At 37.2% G+C, this 22491-nt stretch overlaps 1 protein-coding gene across 3 annotated transcripts in view; it reads left to right on the top strand.

Annotated features, from left to right (window-relative positions):
• Positions 1–22474, top strand: part of GNPTAB (N-acetylglucosamine-1-phosphate transferase subunits alpha and beta) — a 46694-nt gene extending 24220 nt beyond the window's left edge. For 2 of the 3 annotated variants that reach the window (XM_055711170.1, XM_055711168.1), the window contains exons 9-21: positions 679–858; positions 1927–2097; positions 3754–3877; positions 4640–4843; positions 5989–7097; positions 8154–8353; positions 8618–8837; positions 9887–10000; positions 12517–12602; positions 14365–14463; positions 18094–18261; positions 19645–19735; positions 20900–22474. In XM_055711170.1, coding sequence (XP_055567145.1) covers positions 679–858; positions 1927–2097; positions 3754–3877; positions 4640–4843; positions 5989–7097; positions 8154–8353; positions 8618–8837; positions 9887–10000; positions 12517–12602; positions 14365–14463; positions 18094–18261; positions 19645–19735; positions 20900–20977 — 2844 coding nt within the window. In that variant the 3' untranslated portion in view covers positions 20978–22474. Of the gene's footprint in view, positions 1–678; positions 859–1926; positions 2098–3753; positions 3878–4639; positions 4844–5988; positions 7098–8153; positions 8354–8617; positions 8838–9886; positions 10001–12516; positions 12603–14364; positions 14464–18093; positions 18262–19644; positions 19736–20336; positions 20395–20899 lie in introns of all 3 variants that reach the window. The other variant, XM_055711169.1, reaches the window with a different exon arrangement.
• Positions 22475–22491: the final 17 nt, after the last annotated feature.

The raw sequence follows: 22491 nt of genomic DNA, 5'->3' as shown, positions 1-22491 counted from the left end.
ACAGTGTCATGTAACCTAATTTTGTTACTTAGCTGATGAGTTTCTAATTAAAACATTTTCTTTTTAACAAAAATATTTGGAACATTTAGCTATTTGGTAGTGAATATCAGGTTAAGTTTTGTTTGTGTTTTTTTTAAATTTTCTCCTGCTTAAATTCTTCAAAATAAGAGCAGGGAATTATTGAAGAGCTGCTACATCATGACACTTCTGATGTATCTGTGTTAGGTGATATTTATGTGCGGCAGTGATGCAATGTACTTGGAAGGCCCCAGCCTATTAAAACTGAATTTCTGAAAGGCGATGTTACTGATTTTAAATGCATCTTGGCTTTTGGTCAAGATCAGGAAATAATTGAGACTAATAATCCAGGAAAACAGGAGGGTGTGTGTTTTCTGGGGTTCGTTCTTCAAGACTCGGGATCATACAAGGCGCTATCTTGCCATGTGGTCAGAGACATCCTAGTGATACTGTGTGGTCAACTACTGATGTCAGATATTTCAGAAGAATATGATCTTTAGAAGAAAAATGGTACTTGTTCAATGTTCTTTTTGGTTTTGAATGTCTTGAGTCCTCAAATGCTTGTGCACCCATATGCTGAAGCACGCTCTTGTTGCCTAGCTGGATCAGAATTTGAATGTTCTATTTAAAAATCTAAGAAAGGGATTTTTCTTTTTGTAGTCTAAACAGGATGAAGATATTTCTGCCAGCCGTTTTGAAGATAATGAAGAGCTGAGGTACTCGTTACGATCAATAGAGAGGCATGCCCCATGGGTACGACATATTTTCATTGTCACTAATGGGCAGATTCCTTCCTGGCTTAACCTGGATAATCCTCGGATAACCATAGTGACACATCAGGTAAAACCCAAAGAATCAAAAGCCAAACAGAAAACGGCACCAAAACACCCAAACAAACAAAAATACCAGCATGACTGTGCCACTAGTAAAGATTTTGTGTTTGTTTTGAAATGCAGTTGCCCCCTTTCAGCTAAAGGCTGTATTTATTTGGAATGTAGAAGTGACCCCCTCTTCCCTGTCTCATCCATGGTTTTATTAAACCTCAGTATATCTTCGCGTTTTGGCTAAGCAGTAACTGAATACATATCAAGTCTTCATTTAGTCCACTTTTCCAAATAGTGAGGCTTCAGCCATGTCTAGTTTCCTTATAACTATTTATAAAAAAACTGGGGAGAAGAAAATGTAATATGAATCCGTAAGCACTCTCTCAGGACCAGTAATAACCTAATAAGCTTGTGTTGAGACAGGATGGATTACAATTACTGGAACTAAAAAGATGGCTGCAAAAAAAAATAGCTATGCATTCTAAAAATCTTACTTTAAAAGAGAAAGAGAATCCTTCAAGCTTCCTGAATAAGTGAAACAAAAATACCCTAGTAGCTTCTTATAATGAATTCAAGAGTAATTTTGGTATAGTGACAGGCCTGAGCGACCTAAGTGGTAACAGGATACTAATTCAACTTCTGTTTCTGTCTGCTTGTGGAGTTACTTGGAAGAATCCTGACTTTTTGAATGCTGGAACAGGTTCAACTTGTTTGAAATTTTGTGCAGCCTGTACTGCATGAGAAGTATAAATGTATGTTCACTGGGCCTGATCCAGTACCCAGTGAAAGAGGAGCTTGTGTCCTTGCATTGAACCAGGTGCAGTTTCTTAGTTAAGCACCAGACATGTAAATGTTTTTGTGTGAGGAAGATGAGGTAGCAAAGTTTCCTTTTTTACTAAAATATTTTCACTCTTTTTTTCTTTCATATCTCTCCTTTCTCTCCTTGTTCTTGATTATTTTTTTTTTTAATTGTAGGTAGCTATCAAATACATCTGTTGTGCCTGACCTTCTATGTTTTGGGGGATTTTTCATTTATTTTTGCCTTCTAAAACTGTTTGGGGTGGTTGGGGCTTTTTTCTTCTAGGAAATATTTCAGAATGTGAGTCACTTACCCACCTTCAGTTCACCAGCTATTGAAAGTCACATTCATCGTATCAGTGGCCTCTCTCAGAAGTTTATCTATCTCAATGATGATGTTATGTTTGGGAAGGATGTTTGGCCTGATGATTTTTACAGTCACTCTAAAGGTCAAAAGGTAAGCCATTATGAAAGGATTTTTTGCCAAAAGTAGATGTGAAACTTTTCTATGCTAATATAATAAAAATCAAATAAATATACATTGAAAGGAAGAGCAAATATAAGCTTTCCTTTTGGTCCCCACTCCCCCTTCTACCTCTAAAGGTTCATTATTCTTAACTAGACAATAGTTAGTGAAGATGCAGGGTGGGAAGGGATCTGTCTTTTTTTGGCGTGTATGCTATGTTGATGTTTGGGTTGCAGAATTGCTTTTTTTTCCACATTCACTTTACAGGTTTCTGGTCTTACAATGGTTTCTCTGCCAGGCTTCATGCTTTAGTTTGTGTCATTCTCTAATTCTCCCGCTTTCTGCTGGAGCACTCGGTAAGACTGATGTGGTGTTTGGCAGCTGTCAGTCTTCCCTCCCTTGTAAATTTTTTTTGTTTTGTACGGAATATTCAAAACAAAATAGAATCAATTCTTCTGTGCGAATACTGAGGTCACACGACATTCAAACTGGTCTAATGTTTACATTTACCATTAATTGCTTCTTTTCCAGACACCAATAATATCTTTGCCTAATCTATATATAATCATATACATAATTTACTAAAAGATACATTGTTGCATGTTCATGAACATCAATTAATTTAGTCCTTCAACAGCTGGGTTTAAGCAAGGAGAGCAGGACGAGGAAATTGTTAGCAATAGTCATGCATAAAGATTCTGACTGCCAGCATAGTTTTCATCCATGATCTTGATCAACAAGAGTGACATGGAGGAAATAAGATTTATTAATAACAAGACGCTAGAGACTACTGAATTAAACAATTCACACATGCAGATGTGCACACACACAGAAGGGTTGTACAAAATTAGTTTACACTACCCTAAAATTACTGTTTCGGTACTTGAGGATGTTGGGAAGCTTTTAGTTGCTTTGAATCCTTAAGGACATAGGCATATAACTGCAGAATCATATTGCTAGTGTGTATATATTATTCTTCAGTTATTCTTCCCAGTTATGATAATAAAGTCAGCTTATGTATGATGGTGTTTGTGATAACCTGATCAGCAACTGTTTCAATAGGAAATGTGCTGCTAAAAATCTTGAAATAGTAAGGCCTAAAGGAAAATCTGTGTGGTTTTAATGCCTCCCCTGCTGAAAATACACACACCCCCACACTTTTTTTTATCTTGGCAATTCTTAGAATTATTTAAGTCATAGAGGATCAGATGCTTTGGGGATTATGTTCAACATGTGCTGCTTATCTCGTGACTGGTTAGTAATGAAGAAACATTTTGAGTCAGGAGAACAAGTGACCTGCATAGCTATTTAAGAGTTTAAGTTCCCCCTTCTTATCTGGAAAAAGATAAATTATTAATTTTCGTTGGAATATTGTTTGCAGAAGTAGATTTGAGAAGTCCTGCTTTCTATTTCTGGCCACTGCTGCTTTGCTGTATGGCTTTAGGAATTCTGCAGTTCTTCTTTCTGTTTTGAAAGGGATAACACTTACTTCATAGGTGGTAAGGTTTAAACGCTCTTTGTAAAGCTTTGTGAATACTTAAGGCAGTATACACAGGGAGGCATTAATTTAAGTCTTTGTATTACAAGAAACGAGCTCAGTTAACTTCTATTTGCTAGTCCTTGTCTGAGATTGTAATGTTGTTCCAGGTTTACTTGACATGGCCTGTGCCAAACTGTGCTGAGGGATGTCCTGGTTCATGGATTAAAGATGGCTACTGTGATAAAGCTTGTAATAACTCAGCATGTGATTGGGATGGAGGTGATTGCACTGGTAAGACGGCAATGCTATGTTTAGGAAAAAGTGAACTGGTTTTTCTTAGAAGGATAGTTCTGTAATTTGTTGTTCTCCTATAACTAAAGTTTGCCTTGTTTAATAACAGTAATAAAAAGTTGGCTTGCAGATGAAAACCATAGTTCTTGCAAACTCTGAATTTCTGTGGAAAATGATAGCAAATAATAGGGCATAGGAAAATCTTTGGGGTACCCAATTTAACTAGCTGAAAAGAAGGTTTTTGAAATTCAATTGTTATTATTGTATAATGTATATATAAACGCAGTATTGCGTCTGTGTATATTTGGACTTGGGATCCAAATAATAACAGGACTGTGAAGCTGCACTGTTAGTTTCTAGATCGAATTTTCAGGAGTGCAGGGTAGGAAAATGAAGTGATACTCCTGGATTGAAGAAGTAATACTACTCTATAAGACTGTGCCGTCAAGACTGCAAGAACAACAACTAAACTATGTTTTTGCCTGCCTTTTTGAAGTTAAGACAAAATACGTTGGAGTTTTTGTTGCAATTTTAAGTTGGTCCCTAAACTACTACAGTGAGATTGTGCGCACCATAGATTTTACACTAACTCACAGAGGTCTGGTTAGCATTTGCTCCATTTTAATTTCACCAGTGATAAATGAGATTGTCAACTCTTCAGTCTAGCTCTAACACTGTGGCGTAAAATGTGCCTTTCCTCAGAAATAAGGATTTCAAATGACTGGTGGTTTTTTTTGTTGTTGTTGTTTTCTCTCCTTGTAGGTAACGGTGGGAGTAGTCGTTATGTTGCTGGTGGAGGTGCAGTTGGAGGTATTGGGAATGGACCACCATGGCAATTTGGTGCAGGAATAAGTGGTGTTTCATACTGTAACCAAGGCTGTGCTAATTCCTGGCTAGCAGACAAATTCTGTGATCAGGCCTGCAATGTCCTCTCTTGTGGATTTGATGCTGGTGACTGTGGCCAGGGTATGTAAAATACATCTCTGATAAACTTTCTGTAGGGATTCTCTTGAATTGTCTGACCTTTTTGTTCATCATTACACTCAGATTAAGCTAAGATGCCCTGTATGGAGTCGTGAAAAATAGCTACTAGCAGCTGAAGAAAAAGTCAGCTGCTTCTTGTGTTCACTAATACAAGCCTGAATCAATATTACATGCTGCTTTATTTAACAAAACAGTTATTGACCAAGCTTAGGTGGGGTGCTTGATAAGTTATGGAGCAGCAAGCATCAAACTTCTTGCCCCTGAAGAGCCTTACATTGTAAATGGAGAAATTGTATTTCAGCTATGTAAACAGTCTTTGCCCAGATAAGGACAGCTGACTTGGTGATGCCTGTAGCAGTTAAGAAATTTAAAGAACCTCTCTGATGCTGATAGCATGAGTTCAAGCCTGGCTCTGTGCTCTTGCCAAAGGCTACTTTCAGTCACCTGTGAAGTTGTCTGAAGTTTATTTTGATATGAAAGAGTAGCAGGAGTGAGTGAAGTGATCGAGAGTGCTGAGTGCTATAGACAGGGGAACAGAAATGAAAGAATTTAGCCTGTTTGGAAGAATAGAGGCTCCCCTGCATCTCAGCTGGACAAATGTTTTACTGGTAATTCTGTTGCTGGCAATGATATTTTGTTCATGTGAGAGTTGACAGCTGATCTGTTTTTTGCTGTGGGAGGAGTCAGTTCAATTTAGCCTCTTCGATTTTGGGAGTCTTGAGTCAAGATGCAATGTAGCAGTGAAATCCAACCGTTGTAACATTAATCTTCTAAAATGTGGCAAAAAGGTAGTATGGGCATGTTACTTCTGACTGATACATAATTTTAAGGGATGTGTGATAACAAGCCACTTTGGCTTTTCAGGTAGAGACTGAAAGAGTGATAAATACTGGCTTTTAGAATTACCACTGAAATGGCTGCCAGCTTTATATATCTTGAGTATGTTCTAGACATTCATTATTGAAGACAGGTGAGCAAGAAACTAGAAGCTACAGTATCTGTCCTTTTACAAAGCTGTCTCCCTGCTAACATAGCGAAGCTAACTGGGCATATTACAATCAAAAAAAGTGAATGATAAGCGTCACAGTGCACATCGACAGAAATTTGTTTTGTTTTGTTTTCCCCAGATCACTTTGAAGAGATGTACAAGGTGACACTTCAGCTTAATCAGACCTACTATGTTATTCCCAAAGGTGAATGTCTGCCCTACTTCAGCTTCAGCGAAATAGCCAAGAAAGGAATTGAGGGTTCATATAGTGATAATCCAATTATCCGACATGCTTCAGTTGCTAACAAATGGAAGACTATCCACCTCATAATGCATAGTGGCATGAATGCAACTGTGATCTATTTTAATCTTACATTTCTAAATAAAAATGATGAAGAGTTTAAAATGCAGGTAGCTGTTGAAGCTGATACTAGAGAGGAACCAAAACTAAACACAACTTCTGTGCAAAAATCTGACTCTGATTTTAAACCTATAACTTCAATACCAGAAGTTGAAATTATATTTGAGGATATTCCTGAAGAAAAACGTTTTCCAAGAGTCAAGAGACGACGAAATGGCACAAAAGAGAGTCTACACAAAGAGGTGATAATACCATCAGTAAATGTGTCTCTCCTTCCTGAAGATGTTCAGCTAGCACTGCAGAACCTGCACTTAAAACTACAAAATGGTGATATCACTCAGAAAGGATTTAACCTATCTAAGGCTACTCTCCTGAGACCTTTCCAGTTCTTAACTACAGTAAAGAGTATTACAGGCTTGGAAAAGAGGAGTGTGCATAATCGTTCAGGAGATCAGAAGAACCATACCAGCTGGCAGAAGCCTTTTAAAGATGTAAACAATGGCAAAATAAAAACAATAAAAGCAAATGAAGAAGTTCCTTTGAGGCTTAAAGGAACAAAGGGGACTGTTGTGACAATGAACACAAATAAACCGATTTATAAAGCAAAGCCTAGATCCACACTTCCCTCCCAGAGCATGCGAAGTAAAAATGAAACTCGAGAAAAAGTGCTGAATGCACTAATTTTAAGGGAAACCCAGAAATCAAAACATACTGGGAATTTAGATACTGGAGAAGACGCACAGGGAACGGAAGGAGGAAAAGGGCATGTGCAGGGGGATACAAATGTAAGGGAGGGGCTAGTGGGAAGAAAATTACAGTTTTACGCTGAAAGTTACCAAGGCTTTTTGCCATGGGAGAAAAAGAAGTATTTCCAGGACCTTCTTGATGTGAGTATCTTAATGTCATTGCTTATTGGTATAGTTGCATCTTTCTGTGCTTAGTGGAATACTGTTACTATGATCTGTAAATTTTGAACGTGTCTTGCCTGTGAGGCAAATACTGAGATTTTTTTGAAAGCTCCTTTTGACTTAATCTAATTTGTTTAAGATCTGGGCCTCTCTTAGCTATGTGGTAAAAGCTGAACAGCCATTTATGCTCTCTTTCTACTGCCTTTTTTGTGGGTTTTTTTTGTCAGATTCACTTTTTATTCATTGTATATTGATACAGTGCTATTGTTCAAACATATACAGCACTAAAACAGAAAGCTTAAGTTTTGTTTTGATTGCATTTATGCAACTATGGATCCAGTTTAAAAAAAAAATAAAAAATATGTATAATGGTGAATACTTGCATTCTAAAAGTTAAATTGAAAGTCTGCCACCAAAACTGAATGTCCAGACCACATCAAACAAACATGTAGGAAGCTTCCTCTGCTTCCAGCCAAAGCGTTTTGGCAGTTTTGAAAACCTCTGGAAGAGAAGATAGAGACTGTGCTTCAGTTGGTAGCAACTGCTTTGCCCTGCTCCAAATAGGGCATAACCAAAAGGGGTTGTGTTTTTAAAAGACTAGTTCTTTCTGTTCGCCTGAGACTGGATTTTATATGGGGAAACTTTATACTCATAGAATTTCAATTTATCAAATATGGATGAATAATCAGCAAAAAAAAAAGGCACTAATACAAATAAATCTGATAGCAAACAAGGACTTTAGAGTGTGTGTGTGAGAGATGTCAGAGAGCAAATATTAAGGAAGTTTTTTATAGACTACTTTTCATCAGAGCATGAAAATTTTAAGGAAAAGGTTATCTTTTATCTTTTGTTTTTAAAGAGAGAACTAAGGAGTATGAAGAAAAATATTCAAAACTTCTCTTCCTATTTTCAAATACCAGAAAGGATTAGTTAGCACCTGGCTGAAATGCCATTTTTCCTGTGTGTTTAATATTTTCATTCTTTTTTTTTGTTTTTGGTAATGTAACCTTGTTTTGTGCCTGTCCTGCTGTTTAGGAAGAAGAGTCATTACTCAAACAAATGTCATACTTTACTGATGGTAAACATTTTGGAAGGCAGCTGAAAGATACATTTGCTGATTCCCTTCGATATGTAAATAAGCTTTTAAACAGCAAATTTGGGTTTACATCTCGGAAAGTCCCTGCTCATATGCCTCACATGATTGACCGCACTGTTATGCAAGAGCTACAGGATATGTGAGTACGTTTGTCTTGGGAATAATGTGAAAATTTTACCTTTCTGTTGATGCTTTGCTATAGCTATTTTCAATGTGTTGATGGCTACTCGTTAAAGTTATATTTTGATAAAGGAAACAGGGAATTCATTCCAACATGATAGTTGTGCTAAATTAAGGAGACTTTTGAGGACCTTTTAAAATTCTAGATGGTAATTTGTTTTTAGGTAGGGAATGTTTTACTTGAAGAAACTGAAGTACTAAATTAGTTTACATTCGTGTATAGGTTTCCTGAGGAGTTTGACAAGACATCGTTTCACAAAGTGCGGCACTCGGAAGATATGCAGTTTGCTTTTTCTTATTTCTACTATCTTATGAGTGCAGTCCAGCCACTGAACATTTCTCAGATCTTCGATGAGGTTGATACAGATCAGTCAGGCATTTTGTCTGACAGAGAGATTCGCACATTGGCCACGAGAATCCATGAACTGCCACTAAGTTTGCAGGTACTCTTTCCTTACCAATAACTTTTAGAGTAACTTCAGTTTTGAAGTCCAAAACTGTTAAAATGAGTAATATGGTTTTTTTATCCTTGCTTTATAGCATCTGCAACATTTGGCATTTATTAAATTTTACTTGGAGAATGTAACATTGTTCTTATTATTGTTGCTTTATCATTGTTCTATGGAGTCAACAATTAAGTTGAGTTCTAGCAGTATCAGAAAAAGGATCACTGGTGTCCGAGCTCAAGAAAGCAATTAGTGTGAGTTTGTCAAAAAATGTTAACTGATAAAACCGCTCTGAAGAATGGAATCCTGCTGTGTTTGCCCTTGTTCTTGCTCATAGTAAAAGACAGTTCTTGCCCTGAGGAACTTGTGGCCTAAAGAAAGAATTGAGAAAAAGGGTAGCAAGGAAGTCATACTAGTAAATACTATGACCACATGCGAAGACTCACATTTCTGGTTTTGTAGGAACCTGATAAACAGAGACATGTCTCTGTAGGATTTACACGTTTAGAGACAGTTGGTAGAGAACAAAGTGTACTATTTTTGCTTTACAGAGAGGAATTGGCACAAACCAATGAAATTATTGGTTTGTGAAACAGCATACAAGATCATTGGCACAGCTGGAACGCAGCTCTGCTTGAGTGTGTTCCCGGCCTGTACCTTAATCAGAAACTCATATTCCTGTCCTTTCAGTTCACTTTTCTGTTTGCTTGATTTGGGTTTTAATATGCCACTGCTAGTTTGGGAATTCTGTACTGTTCTGATATCATTAGTAAAGGTGTGGTTTTCCTCTTAAATGAAAATGACATTGTCATGCTTTATGTGGTCTCAATTCAACTATGCACTGAGCATTTGCTTTGTTGGGTGTATGGGGAATCCCAGTGACTTCAGCAGCTATTGAATTGCGGTCTGCTGAATATTAAGTTGTCTTTTTCTGACAGTAGCACAGAAATTTGTTATGTAGGTGACATTAAATATGTCTGTGCACCCCGGATTTTTAGAACTATAAGAGTGAGAAAATAGGATTATCTCTCTTCTCTTTCTGTTAGGATTTGACGGGTCTAGAACAAATGCTAATAAATTGCTCTAAAGCTCTTCCTGCCAACATCACTCAGATCCACGTCATTCCACCAACTCAGGAAGCATATTATGATCCCAATCTGGTAAGAAACATTGGTCTTAAATGGTGTTTGGTTTCCTTCCCAAGCATGCGTTTACTGTGCTTGAAAAGCTGGTTTGATTTCTAGAAGGAAAGTATTTACAAAAATGCCTGCTTGTGTGTACATGAAATGCGTGTTATAGAAAGAAAATTTTACAAGCTACTTCCTAACTTACAAAGCCATTAATTTCCTTCAAAAACAGCGAAAAGCTGGATTTTTAAAGTCATCCTTGTTAGGAGAATTCACTGTTGTGAACCAAAAAGATAGTAAGCCCTATATCGCTCTGACTAGAACTTTCTAATGTCTTTACCTGAATTATAACCATGTATTTAGAAACAAAACAAAATCCAGAAAACCACCAAACCATCAGATAGAGATCTTTAGAATAATTCTCCCTTATCTGAAGGTTTCAGTCTAACTACTTTTAACATCCAAAGATGGACTGACAGGAACCTCATGAAGTTCAGCAAGAAGTGGAAAGTCCTCCACCTGGGGAGGAACAACCCAATGCACCAGTATCATCCTAGGGGCCACCCAGCTGGAAAGCAGCTTGGCAGGAAAGGAGGCAAGGGTTCTGGTGGACACCAAGTTGAACGTGAGCCAAGTGTGCCCTTGCCACAAAGAAGGCTAATGGTGTCCTGGGTTGCATTAGGCAAAGTGTTGCCAGCAGGTCAAGGGAGGTGACCATTCCCTCTGCTTGGCAGTGATGAGGCCACACCTGGAGTGCTGTGTCCAGTTCCAGGCTCCTCAGTACAAGGGACACATGGGCATACTGGATGGAGTCCAGTAAAGAGCCATGAAGGTGATTAAGGGGCTGGAGCATTTCTCTTATGAGTAAAGGATGAGAGAGCTGCAATTAGCCTAAAGAGTAGTCTCAAGGGGGAATCGCATTGATGTATATAAACACCTGAAGGGAGGGCACAAAGAAGATGGAGCCCTATTCCCAGTAGGGCCCAGTGACAGGACAAGAGGCAGTGGGCACAAACTGAAAACACAGGAGGTTCCCTCTGAACACTAGGAAACAGTTTTTTAACTGTGAGTGTGACTAAGTGGTCTCCATCCCTGGAGATACTCAAAAGCTGTCTGGACAGTCTTGAATGACTATCACCGGGTGGCCCTGCATGAGCATGGGGCTTGGACCAGATGAGCTCCTGAAGTCCCTTCCAACTTAAACCATTCTGTTGTCCTGTGAAATCTGAGGTCTTAGGACTAGATGTCACTTAAGCATTTAAGTCCTTAATTTCTATTCTAGTGGTTAAATTCTCATTAAAACCTGCTGGAAAGTTGAAATCTAGAATCTTTAAATCTCGTACTAATACCTGAATATCTTTTACAATGAGAATTTCATTCCTGCATCAACCTATGCATTTGAAAAAAAGTGTGCATGTACTTTGCTGAATTGATGACCTTGTGTTTTATAGCTTCAAACCAATACCGTATCAAAGCAAAAATAATTTGGATGAGTACAGTTCATGAACTTTTGGGTAGAAGAACGTTATTCATCCTCAACTTGCAAATCATAGTACAGAGATCTACAATGTGTGTAGATAAATGTATATGAATATTGAGTTTTTTCTTTTTATTTCCTTCCCTCTGGACATCTCTCCTGTATATTACCAGGCTTTAAAAATATTTTCCCCACAGTCTTAATTCCAGCTGAGTTCTATATAAAGCCGTTCTGTCAGCCTGATTTGAAGAGGTGGAAGTATGGATATGAGAATTCTGCTCAGTTTGAGGACATTACATCCAGTATAGCCTTACTTCATTTTGCCTCTATTATTCTGTCTTCAAAATTCTGTGAAGTAAAAACTTTGAAGAGTAGAAGTAAAGGGTGGCTGCCATTAATATGTTTTAAGATGGGGTTAAAAATAGTTCTCAGTGGCTGGGAACAATGCCACATTACTTCTAATCCTTTTGGGGAATTAGTAAAATATTAATAATCTAAGCAGTAATGCCTAATGTACTGTTATCAGTCAGTTCAAATAGTAACAAAATAGTGTTCGTGTTTAGTACAGAGGCCTGATTTATTCCTGTTGTCTGCAACAGCTAAATTTCTTGGAATGAGTCTAGTACCATAGAATATCCCTTGAGAACAGGGATTTTATTTCCCAGAATTGTTTCAACATAGCTTGTGATAGAAATAAGGCCTCGTGTATCAGCTGTTCTACAGAGTTTGCCTGGCCCGTGTTACTGGTGGCCTCTATCAGAGGAATGTCAGACAGCTGTAAAATGAGTAGAATTTCTAAAGATTTTATTGAGGATGAAATCCAGAAGTTGCAATGTTTTTGCCAAAAATAATCTGTATCTTTCATATAGTATTGTTTGCATAGGAAATTGTGATGTTATGCACCAGTATCTTTTTTGTTGTTTTTTTCCTTCAAGAGATGATCAAGAAACTATTGCTTTTCATTCCAGGAGAGTAAAGCATACACAGGCTTTTCTAGCTGTAATACAGGTTTTCTACAAAGTACAGACTGTAATTTTCAGTAACCTGTAATCTAAACAATGTTTTCTTCCAGCCTCCAGTAACAAAAAACCTAGTGACTAATTGCAAACCTGTGACTGACAGAATTCGTAAGGCATACAAGGACAAAAACAAATACAGGTATGTTGTTACAGTCCTGTGAAAAGCTATGCTAGGTTTTGTAATAAGAGGTATAAATATATACATGACCAAAGATTGATTGTGTATGTTAACAAATCTCAGCTCAATTTATTGTAACATTGGAACTGAAGAAACATACTGGTATCTACTTATGTATGTTTCATCATGCAGAATTATGTGATTTCCCCGCCCCCCCCCCCCCCCCCCCCCCCCCCCAGTTTCCTGTTTAGTAGACTAAATATGCTGCGTGTCATCTTTGGTCAGATCCTAATTTGTGTTGTACAACAGTAAGCCAGATCATCTTTAGATGGCTATATAAATTGATTATATGTAGTCATATGAGTCAGGGCAGTTAAAGTAGCATAAAAAGGAAGAAAGAGCCTGTCCTGTGCCTGGAAGTTGTAAATCTGCTTCATCCTTTCTTCTACTGAAGCTTAAGAAAAGAAAAGTGTTTTAGCCCTAACTACCTTGTAGCTTTCCTGCAAGGTTAGAGGAGTGAGAAGCAGGGAGAGAGGGGGACAACACAAAGGTTTCCATCCCCTGTTGGAAAGGGCAGGACAAACCATGGTCGTGACCATGGGTTTGTCTGAATAATTGTGTTTGTGTAGATCTGCCTGAGTTAGGTTCTCTCAGATCTTCCTTCTTTGAAATCTGCGAACCAGTTGCGTTGCAATGAGGCAGTTTGCTGGTGTGGAACTCATAGTCTTGTCTCCTGTCCATTGCTTCAGCAGTGGTGTTGGGCAGGGGTGGGTGGTGGGGAGTTTGAAGCATGCAGTTGCCCCAGGAGTGGCTACGAAGTCAAATAAAACTGTAGAATGAAAGGAGGTTATAGATGCTGCTTAGAGGCAGCTTTTGGACATGATTATATGTTAATTTATAGTACTTCAAGTTGTGCTGTAAGCTTTATAAATAATTCCCTTCCCAGGAGAGTTTATGCTAAAACTCAAAAGCTGACATAAAAAATGAGATTGACAGTTGTTAGGGTGGGGGCAAAGACTTGCTGTACTTAAACTGATTGATAGTAATGTATTTATATCATTAGGATATATGTTGCTCTTTCATTCTGTTGAACTTAAATAATTTCATTATTAATTTGTGAGCTTTATAAATGGAATAATTTCTCAGGTGAGACTAAAAGGAGCAGGCAGGATGTTTTCTTATATCAAGATAAGAAAGGTGAAAAATGTAAGTGTGGTACCTCTAGTAAGACTGTTAAAGTGGGTTAAAATGCTTCTCAACTCAAGATACCTTTCAGAGATTATATGATACTTCTGCATTTTATGTACTTGTTTGCAAGTTACTGATTAGGTGGGTGAGGAAGGTTTTATTTGTATTTGAGGTTGTAGGTTTATATATTCTTCTGTTGAAGATTGGAAGATAAGAATGTTTTCTCGTGTCTGAAGTTTAATTATAAATGACAGTTGTAAATGCTGTGTGTTCAAAAAGAAAAACACTAAAAAAAGTAAATAGTGCTGTATCTGCTCTCGGATCAATTGTTACTTTTATGACAGAATTCATAGTTTATATACTTGGTATTGGAGTTCAGTTCTCTGATTTATACTACTAATAAATCCTGTTGGAATGTGGTTCTGTGCAAGAGCATTAGCCAAAAAATGTATATATACTGATAGAAAGCAAATGGCAAATTCTAATGAAGGTTGGCCAGTCAGATTAGAAGTTAGTTATTAAATAAAATACTAATATTTATTGAACCTGACTTTAGGTGGTTTTATTAATGTATAAATACTATTTTAACAATAAGGTTTGAAATCATGGGAGAAGAGGAAATTGCCTTCAAAATGATTCGCACAAATGTTTCTCATGTAGTTGGTCAGCTGGATGACATACGAAAAAATCCCAGGTAACCTGTTTTTTTATTTGTATGAAGTTTTGAGGTGGCTTTAATATTCTGCTTCAACTGTTTAAGCTATGTTGGAAAAATAAATTATTGCCATGTGTTTCTACACTGTGTGTTACAGGGTAAGAACAATTTTAACCAAAAGTACTTACAATTTTTTCTATTTAACTGAATGGCTGATCTCTCTGTTATGCTAGGGGTTCTTTCATTAATTGGTTACATTTTTATATATCTAAAACCTTTGAGAATGTCTAGATGAAATTCAGTTATTTTTGAAGCTTTCATTTTTGCCGTTCTAGAGGGCATACAGTTTATATTGCAGGCAACTTTATTCTAACGGAAGAGTATTTTGATCTGCTTATGCAACAATTTATGAATAAAAACTGTGTGGATCATTTTGTTACAAAACCAGTTTTGCATATCCATTAAGCTTTCGTGCGCTGTTACATGGCAAGAGGTATTATGATTTATGTTTTTAAAAATATTTGTAGAGAAACAATTCAAAGCTGGAAGGCAGTCCCCTGTTCCTTCATTCTGCAGTAGTAAAAGGTTTAGATATCCAAATCTGAGAATAAGCTCTTTAGTGTTGAATTAAGCTCCTGAAATGACTGTGAGATAAATGGCAAAAATAAATGTTAAAGTAAAAATAAGAACACATTTCACAGCAACCACCTTGCAAAGCAAAGGAAGCTGTATTTGAAACTCAAGTCTGAATCTGCTTCGCAGAAGCATTTAACTGTAGTCCTGAGCCCATTGCATAAGACTGGGGTTTGACAAGGGGTAAGGGAATGTAATAGCTAGCTGTCTTGGAAGTGAGACTGCCTCCACTCCTCATCCTCTTCCTTGCTCTCAGTTGCATGTTTTTATCTTGCATCTTGCTTCTGTCTTCAGAAAACTAGAGTTCTCTGCCAATTCAATGAGTTGGGCTTCAAGGTGGGGTCTGACAAGTGTCAAAAAACAGAACAAGGAGGAAAGTAGGCCCAGGTACCTTGGGCCAGGGAAAGTGAAACCTCTTGCAGGTCACAGCAAGCTATTGGGTAATCTCAGCTGGCTGTAAAGCTACACCGTTTGTAGATAAAGAGTAGGTTTTCACTTGCTCACTTGCCTGTTACACTGTACTACTATTTGGTAGGCCATTCGTTCAGAAAGGGGAATGCTAGTCTTGAGACATTTTGCAGCTGAAGGTTGTTTGTGTCTACTCTTGCAAGAGTGCTTTCTGGCCACGTAAGTCCTGCATTCCAGTTCGTGCAATGACCCAGTTCAAAAGAAAAGCAGGCGCTGCCCTCAGTCATCCTGCTTCTTCCTCTTCCTCCTCTATTTCTCAAGCCCTGTTAGACCCAAGGAGGGCACATAACATGAGTTTCTGACCTTCTGTGTTCAAGTTCATGCTTGCAATCACTGGCTTCTGATTTTGAAGGGTGGTTGCTGATGTCAGCCTTGATCCTGATGCTGTGTTGGTTGTGATATGAGTAAGCCAAGTGGATTGAGGCCTTCTAGCAACTTAAAATGGAGCTGCCTGTTCTGAGTGATTGCATCCTTAGATGAGGATGTGCTGAGTAAGGGTGTCCAGACTGTTGTCTCAAGGCACCTCAGTAGGCAAGATGAGGTAGGTGAGCTGATCTGCCTTGAATTTTCCCCAATTTTGATACGATACACTGGCATGCTATTATGGACTCAACCTTGAGACCCCATATATGCATACCCTTTTGTGGTTTTGGTTATTTTCTTTCTTCTTAAGGAACAATAGCATATTTTAGTCCCAGATTGTTGGCTGGTTCATGGAGTGAGGTTGAGTCAATTGCTTGGGCTGTATTCCTGTGAAGTATAGTGCAGTACCGCAGTCATATCTTGTCAGCAAAGGAGAGCTGATGTGGCTATGTAGGTGTGCCATTTCTTTCTCTGCCACATTTTCCCTGCATATAAAACAATAATTATACAAAGTCTCTAAAAACAGGTATTCAGTGTCTCTCTTGCAATGAACTAGAAGTATTGTTCACTTATTGATCTGCCTAAAATGTTTGGTTTGCATCCTTTAAGGAAAAGTGAGCCTTAATCATCTAGGCATTAATTCTGGAATATTCAAAGAAATGTCAGGTTTGGTTTCTTTTGGGCGGATTAAACCAGTCTTTCCATTTGAAACAAGTTAATATCCCCATCAGTCCCACTTACTGTGCTTTGGTTTGCTATGTGTAGCAACCTTTCAGTCTGTAAACTGTGTCTCTTTCAGATGAAGCTAAACAGGGATATACACTCCAGGAGTGCAGCTACTGCATTCCCAGGGCTAATGAGCTGCCAGTCCAAGGGACAAGGTCAGGGACAGTACAAAGTGAACTCCCAAAATGCTTATAGTATAGACATATGACTGCCATAACCAGCTGCTTTGCATAGTATTACTTGATAGTGTAGACATAGCCTGCTCATCTTTGAAGAGGAGAGGCGTATTTTGTTCTTCTCGGATTTGAGTAGTGATTTGAGTGGCTGTTTATCCTGTGCATGTAATTGTCTAGAGCAAGCTTACCGGTTATGCCAGATTCAGTACAGGCTGAGGAAAAGTGGTAATGGCCTGTGTAGGCAGATTCATGTGCTGTAGAGTTCTGCTTATTTCCAGCTTCATGTAGGAAGTATGAACTTTGCTCTTTGAAAGAGCACACCATACTATAGAGAATACAGCTGACCAGAACTACTTATTTACAAAGGTTAGCAGTTACAAGACACATGTCACCAGATACGATTTCTCTCTCTGGGGAAAATGTAAGGGTCTTGTATCTCACAATATAAATAAAGCACATAACCTTGCCTATATGTGGGAAAAGGGATTTTTGTTGTCAGGCACCAGGTCAGAGTGGCCAAGGGTACATAGCCATCCAGCACACTAGCTGCTGCTTTATTTTCAGTAATAAGCAATGATTTAGATAGTTACATGTTTCTTATATGAGAAATAACCCTCCGCAAGAGGCATTATCAGGAACATGCTTATTTGGTCACAGTGATTTCCATACATGTTCTGTCCAGGTGGTGGTTGTTTGTATTTTGGTTGATTACACAAGTTCAGCATTAGGTCTGTGATTCAAGTCATGTCCTGCCCAGTTTGCATAGTGTTCCCAGTGACTCGGAGCCTTGGGGACCAAGTTTTGCGTTCTTGTACAATCTTGTATAGTTTTTATGTTGACTTTCTCTGAAGAGTGCAGTATTAATTTAGTATGTTTACCTCCTACAGTGGCGCTCACTTTGTTATTTAAGATACTCATTATAATTTATGTAAAACTTTAAAAACCCTTAGGCAAATCATAACGTTGGCTTCCTAATCTGCTCTGTAGCCGGTGGTGGTGGGCTCTGGGATGAGACACAGTAGTGCCCATTAGATGGCAGCATTGCATAAGTAGAAGAGAGAGAAATGTCGCTTGTTATTGCATTCCTCAGAGGTTTTGACTCACTATTGGTACTCGTAGAATTAAACTCCAATTAATTTTAAATAATGCAGCAATAAGAGAACCGATTACCAGTATCATATATATCAATTTAGTTTTAAAAGGATACTGTAACAATTTTGTTTGAAAGGATTCTGTGTTCTTGGTTTGGCAATACCTTTGCTATATTATTAAAGAAATACTCTGACGACTTCTTGTTTTTTAGAAAATTTGTTTGCCTAAATGACAATATTGATCACAATCATAAGGATGCACAGACAGTGAAAGCAGTGCTTAGGGATTTTTATGAATCAATGTTTCCAATACCTTCCCAATTTGAACTGCCAAGAGAATATCGGAATCGTTTCCTTCACATGCACGAACTCCAAGAATGGTATGTTACACAGGTTCTCTTCACATTATTGTAGTGCAATAGCATATAATTATAGAACATATTGGTATAAGCCATTCCCCACCCCTAGTTTTGTAATGAAGAAGTTAACAGTGAAAATAATGTGAAAATATTTGAATGGACTAAAATTTGGGGGTTGCAGGATACGGATTTTTCTGATCCTCCTAAAGTCATTAACACTTCATTAATTGTCTCTAACCTAATTCAAAGAAAAAGTGATTTGGTTGTGGGGGGGTGTTTGTGTGGTTTTTTTTGGTGTGTGTTTTTTTTTTTTTTAATAATTTCTGGCTTTCTTTAAATGCAGAAAAAACTCAAAACCTTTTGTTTGAAATGTCTGTTGCAGAGGAGCAATATAAACTGTTATGTTTCTTAGTGATTTTTTTTTTTAAAAAAAAACCCTGTCAAACAGCAATGATCAGCTGGAGAAATGTGTGTCATTTTTACATAATGTGTGAAATTTTTATGTGTGTTTTACCTCTTGCCAGTTTACAAATAAAAACTTCAAAAATTAGGGTAGTTGATTTGAGAATACAAGCAAAAGGTTGGCCTACAGTGATAAAAAATGAGGCAAGAAGACTAGTATAGTAATTTTGTTGCTGATCAGCAAATTATGAGAAATAGCTGTTAGTAAGTAAAGAGAAAATATTAGAGGAACTGTAGAAGGAATCAGAAGGATTGTAGGTGACAATAAGTGTGGATTGTAGTGCTTCAAGCCCTGCTGTAGCAGTGGCAAGAGGAAGTGGTGGGCAAACCCATTTCAGCAGTTAGCTGTAGAAATTTATGTTGGAGGAGTAGACATATTGTTGGTTCCCTTTTTGAGAACATCCATCAAGACTTTGTTAGCTTCAAAAGAACACTTTATTTTTACTTGTTTGTAGCCACAGCAGATTTCTATTGGGGAGGGTTAAAGCATGCTGAAGTACTGGTGGAAATCGGTGTTTATCAAAATGTTTTACAGAATCGTAGGATAGTCCAGTTTGGAAGGGACCTTGGAAGATCATATAGTCCAACATTATGTGGGAAAGGGAACCTAGATGAGATTATCTAGCACCCTGTCCAGTCACATCTTCAAAACCTCCAGTGGTGGGCCAGGTCCCTGAGGAGGTTGTTCCAGTGCATGATTTTCTCCCTGTAAAAAAAAATTTCTTGTATCAAGATGGAACCTCTCGCAGTCCAACTTGTACCGGTTGCCCCTTGGTCCTCTCCATGTAGCTCTTTGTGAAGAGACAGCCTCCATCCTTCTTCTGTCTGTCCTTTAAGAACTGGAAAAAACTTCCTTTGCCTGTTTCATGGAAGCTCTTTAAAGTTTATGTATTTGCATTTATAATATATGAAGATATTTTTCTGTTTCCTTTCTTTGTGCAGGAGGACATATAGAGACCAGCTCAAATTCTGGACCCATTGTGTTCTAGTAACACTTATTGTATTTACAGTCATCTCATTTTTTGCTGAACAGGTAACATTAATATCTCCTTATCAAATCTGTAGTACTTCATAATTGATTGCTGTATCTTCGGGATAACATAAAATGGGATTTTTTAAGTAGGTTTCGAATAGTAGCTAGGATTTTTCCTTCATAAAAGAAGTGAAGATATTACATGACTAATGATTATGTTGCTTCAATTCTTTAGTCATGTTGAAATTCCTTGAAAAGAGTCATATGGGGGGTAGGAGAATGGTATTCCCTTTTCAGGCACCTTGTGACTGTGAAGTCCATCATCATTGTGCTGAATTTGGGTGCTCAAAATCAGGAACTGGTTTTTAAATTCTCAGTCTATTAACACGTGTATCTGTAAAACTGCAAAGTAAATTATCAGGAAGGAAATTTAAGTAATAGGAATATTCTAGTCCTGAAGAGAATCAGAAGGTATTTAGAATCTCCCTAAGTAAGTGCAAAGACTCGTATTGAATTAAAAATGTTTTGAATCTGACTTGAAGGAGAAAAAAACCAACAACCCTCCACTTCTGCAAGTGTAAAATGGCTTTCTTGAACATGATTAATCCTGCTAAACTTAGAGGGAGTCAATGGAACAAATCATATGGGTAATTCTTTGCAGGTTGGGGCCTTAAGTAACACTTTCCGTGGTCTGATGAAGAGGGTGTAATTCTTGAAAGGTTGGCTTTTGATTATTATTTTTTTTCCCACCTGTAACTTTTGCATGAATCTTTCCCTTGATTTTCAGCCTTTTGTATATATTGGGAAACTTGCCCTCTCTTGGTAACTTAGTTTTGGAAGGGGTTACTCAACTCAGTACAGCTAGGTATATAAATACTGTTTTAAGATGCCAGCTTTGTGTTGATCTTCTAGAAACTGAATGTAGCCTGGTGTTACATTAATTTAAACACACCAACTAACTTTAAAATAACCAGAATATAGGTATGCTGTATTTTTCAATTCCTGCTTGTCTTCTGGTTATTGAGAAGTCCAGTGGAAATGTGTGCATTCCTAATAGATGAATTTGAGTATTTTATTCCTGTGCAGTGGGAAAAAAAAGACAGTATTCACTTAATTACTATGGATAGTACCGATTTTATGATTTCTAGGATGAAAGCTTGATCACCTGTGCACCTCTAGCCCAGTAGAGAACTAAATATTGTAATTTTTTTTTTCTCTTCTCAGCTAATTGCACTTAAACGAAAGATTTTTCCAAGGAGAAGGATCCAAAAGGAAGTTGGTCATGAACGAATCAAAGTGTAGAAGAGCTTTATTTTGGAGATCAGTCTACCTCAAGATGTGATAAGCATTTAAAATCTCTCATAAGTGTCTTTTATGGTTTGACATTTAACTACATTGATATGAAGAAAAAAAATCGTGCATCTAGAGTTGCAGTACTCTGCAGTACTCTTCATGATATGTAAGCTGCTGGAGCTGTGACAATGCAAAACAACAAAAATAACTGCAGGAAACCTGTACATAGGCAGTTTTTAATAGATCTTACTTTACAACTGTTAGTTCATGGCCACATTATCCTTTTTTATAAAAAGGGTTACCTAAAGAAATGTAACTGCATTTATTGCAGTGGATGTTGCCAACTAGAGAATATGTTGGAAGGCAAAGTTGTTTGGGATCAGATTAACAGGTCCTTGATCTTGCATTCCAAAACATTTTGCAAATTTCTGTCATTGCTGCTTTTTTTTAGCCCTATGGAAAAATTGAGAATTATGTAACTTGTCATTTAGATTTAATATACGTTTATTGATGTTGACATTCTTTAAAGCACAGTGACAATTCATCCCCTATCTGTAGTACTTAATTGAGATCTGGAAGAAATGTATGCTAATAAAAAAAATACACAGTAACAGAACTACTAATGGTTATTTGAAAGATTCTTTATCTATGATGTATTATATTCCAAAGAATATAATGGTGTTATTTTTTGGTTTGATTACAAAGAGAGGGTTGTAATCACATGAAAATGATCAAGGTATAGTATTTTACAAGCATTGTAAATACAAAAGCAAAAGTGCCTCTCTCTATGAATGGGTAACAAAGAATTTTAATGTAGCAATGTATAGGAGCAGTGTTTCATTTCAGAAAACAACATTTGTACCGACATATGAAGCTTTGGTGTTTTTAAATTTAACAGGGTTTGGCCTTGTATTTTGAGACATCAGAATTAGTATGGGTTTATGTGGGAAAGGATACTGAATCTTTTCAGGCAGAAATTTTTGGTGATGTATCTTCAGTTAATTGTATTATCAGTATTCAAAAAAGCATTAATTTTTGTAATCAGATGATGTACAAAATGTATGTGCATATGTATTGTAAGATACTTGGTTTGCTTTGAAATTAACTAAAATGTGATAAGTTTCATCTGTTTCTGTTTTAAAGTACACCAAAACCCATTTTTTATAAATTCTTAATCTTCCAACAGTAATAATTTCATAGTAATTTGAAGCATGAATGAATTCTCAAAGTAGAACCAAACTTTTAGGCATTGTAAAAATGCAAGCACTTTCAATTATTAAGGTTATATTTCATGTTAGCAATATTTTTCATGTTTCAGCATAATATATAAGTAGTTTAAATCTACAGTAGTTTGGACTAGCAGAAAATGAGACATTTCAAGAAATACAAGAAAGCTTTGATAGGTTCTTACACTTCTGTTATTGGGTAGATTCAAGTTTGACTAGCATCTGTGTTGTTTTTTGTAAATGGTATTTGGCATTCTAATTAAAATGGTTGGAAAACTTGGTTGAAATTTTAAGGCA

The sequence above is a fragment of the Falco cherrug genome, chromosome 5, assembly GCF_023634085.1.
Source record: "Falco cherrug isolate bFalChe1 chromosome 5, bFalChe1.pri, whole genome shotgun sequence".
In the NCBI taxonomy this organism is placed as follows: domain Eukaryota; kingdom Metazoa; phylum Chordata; class Aves; order Falconiformes; family Falconidae; genus Falco; species Falco cherrug.
The sequence above is the reverse complement of the archived record's forward strand: the minus strand, read 5'-3'. Positions and strand labels throughout refer to the sequence as shown.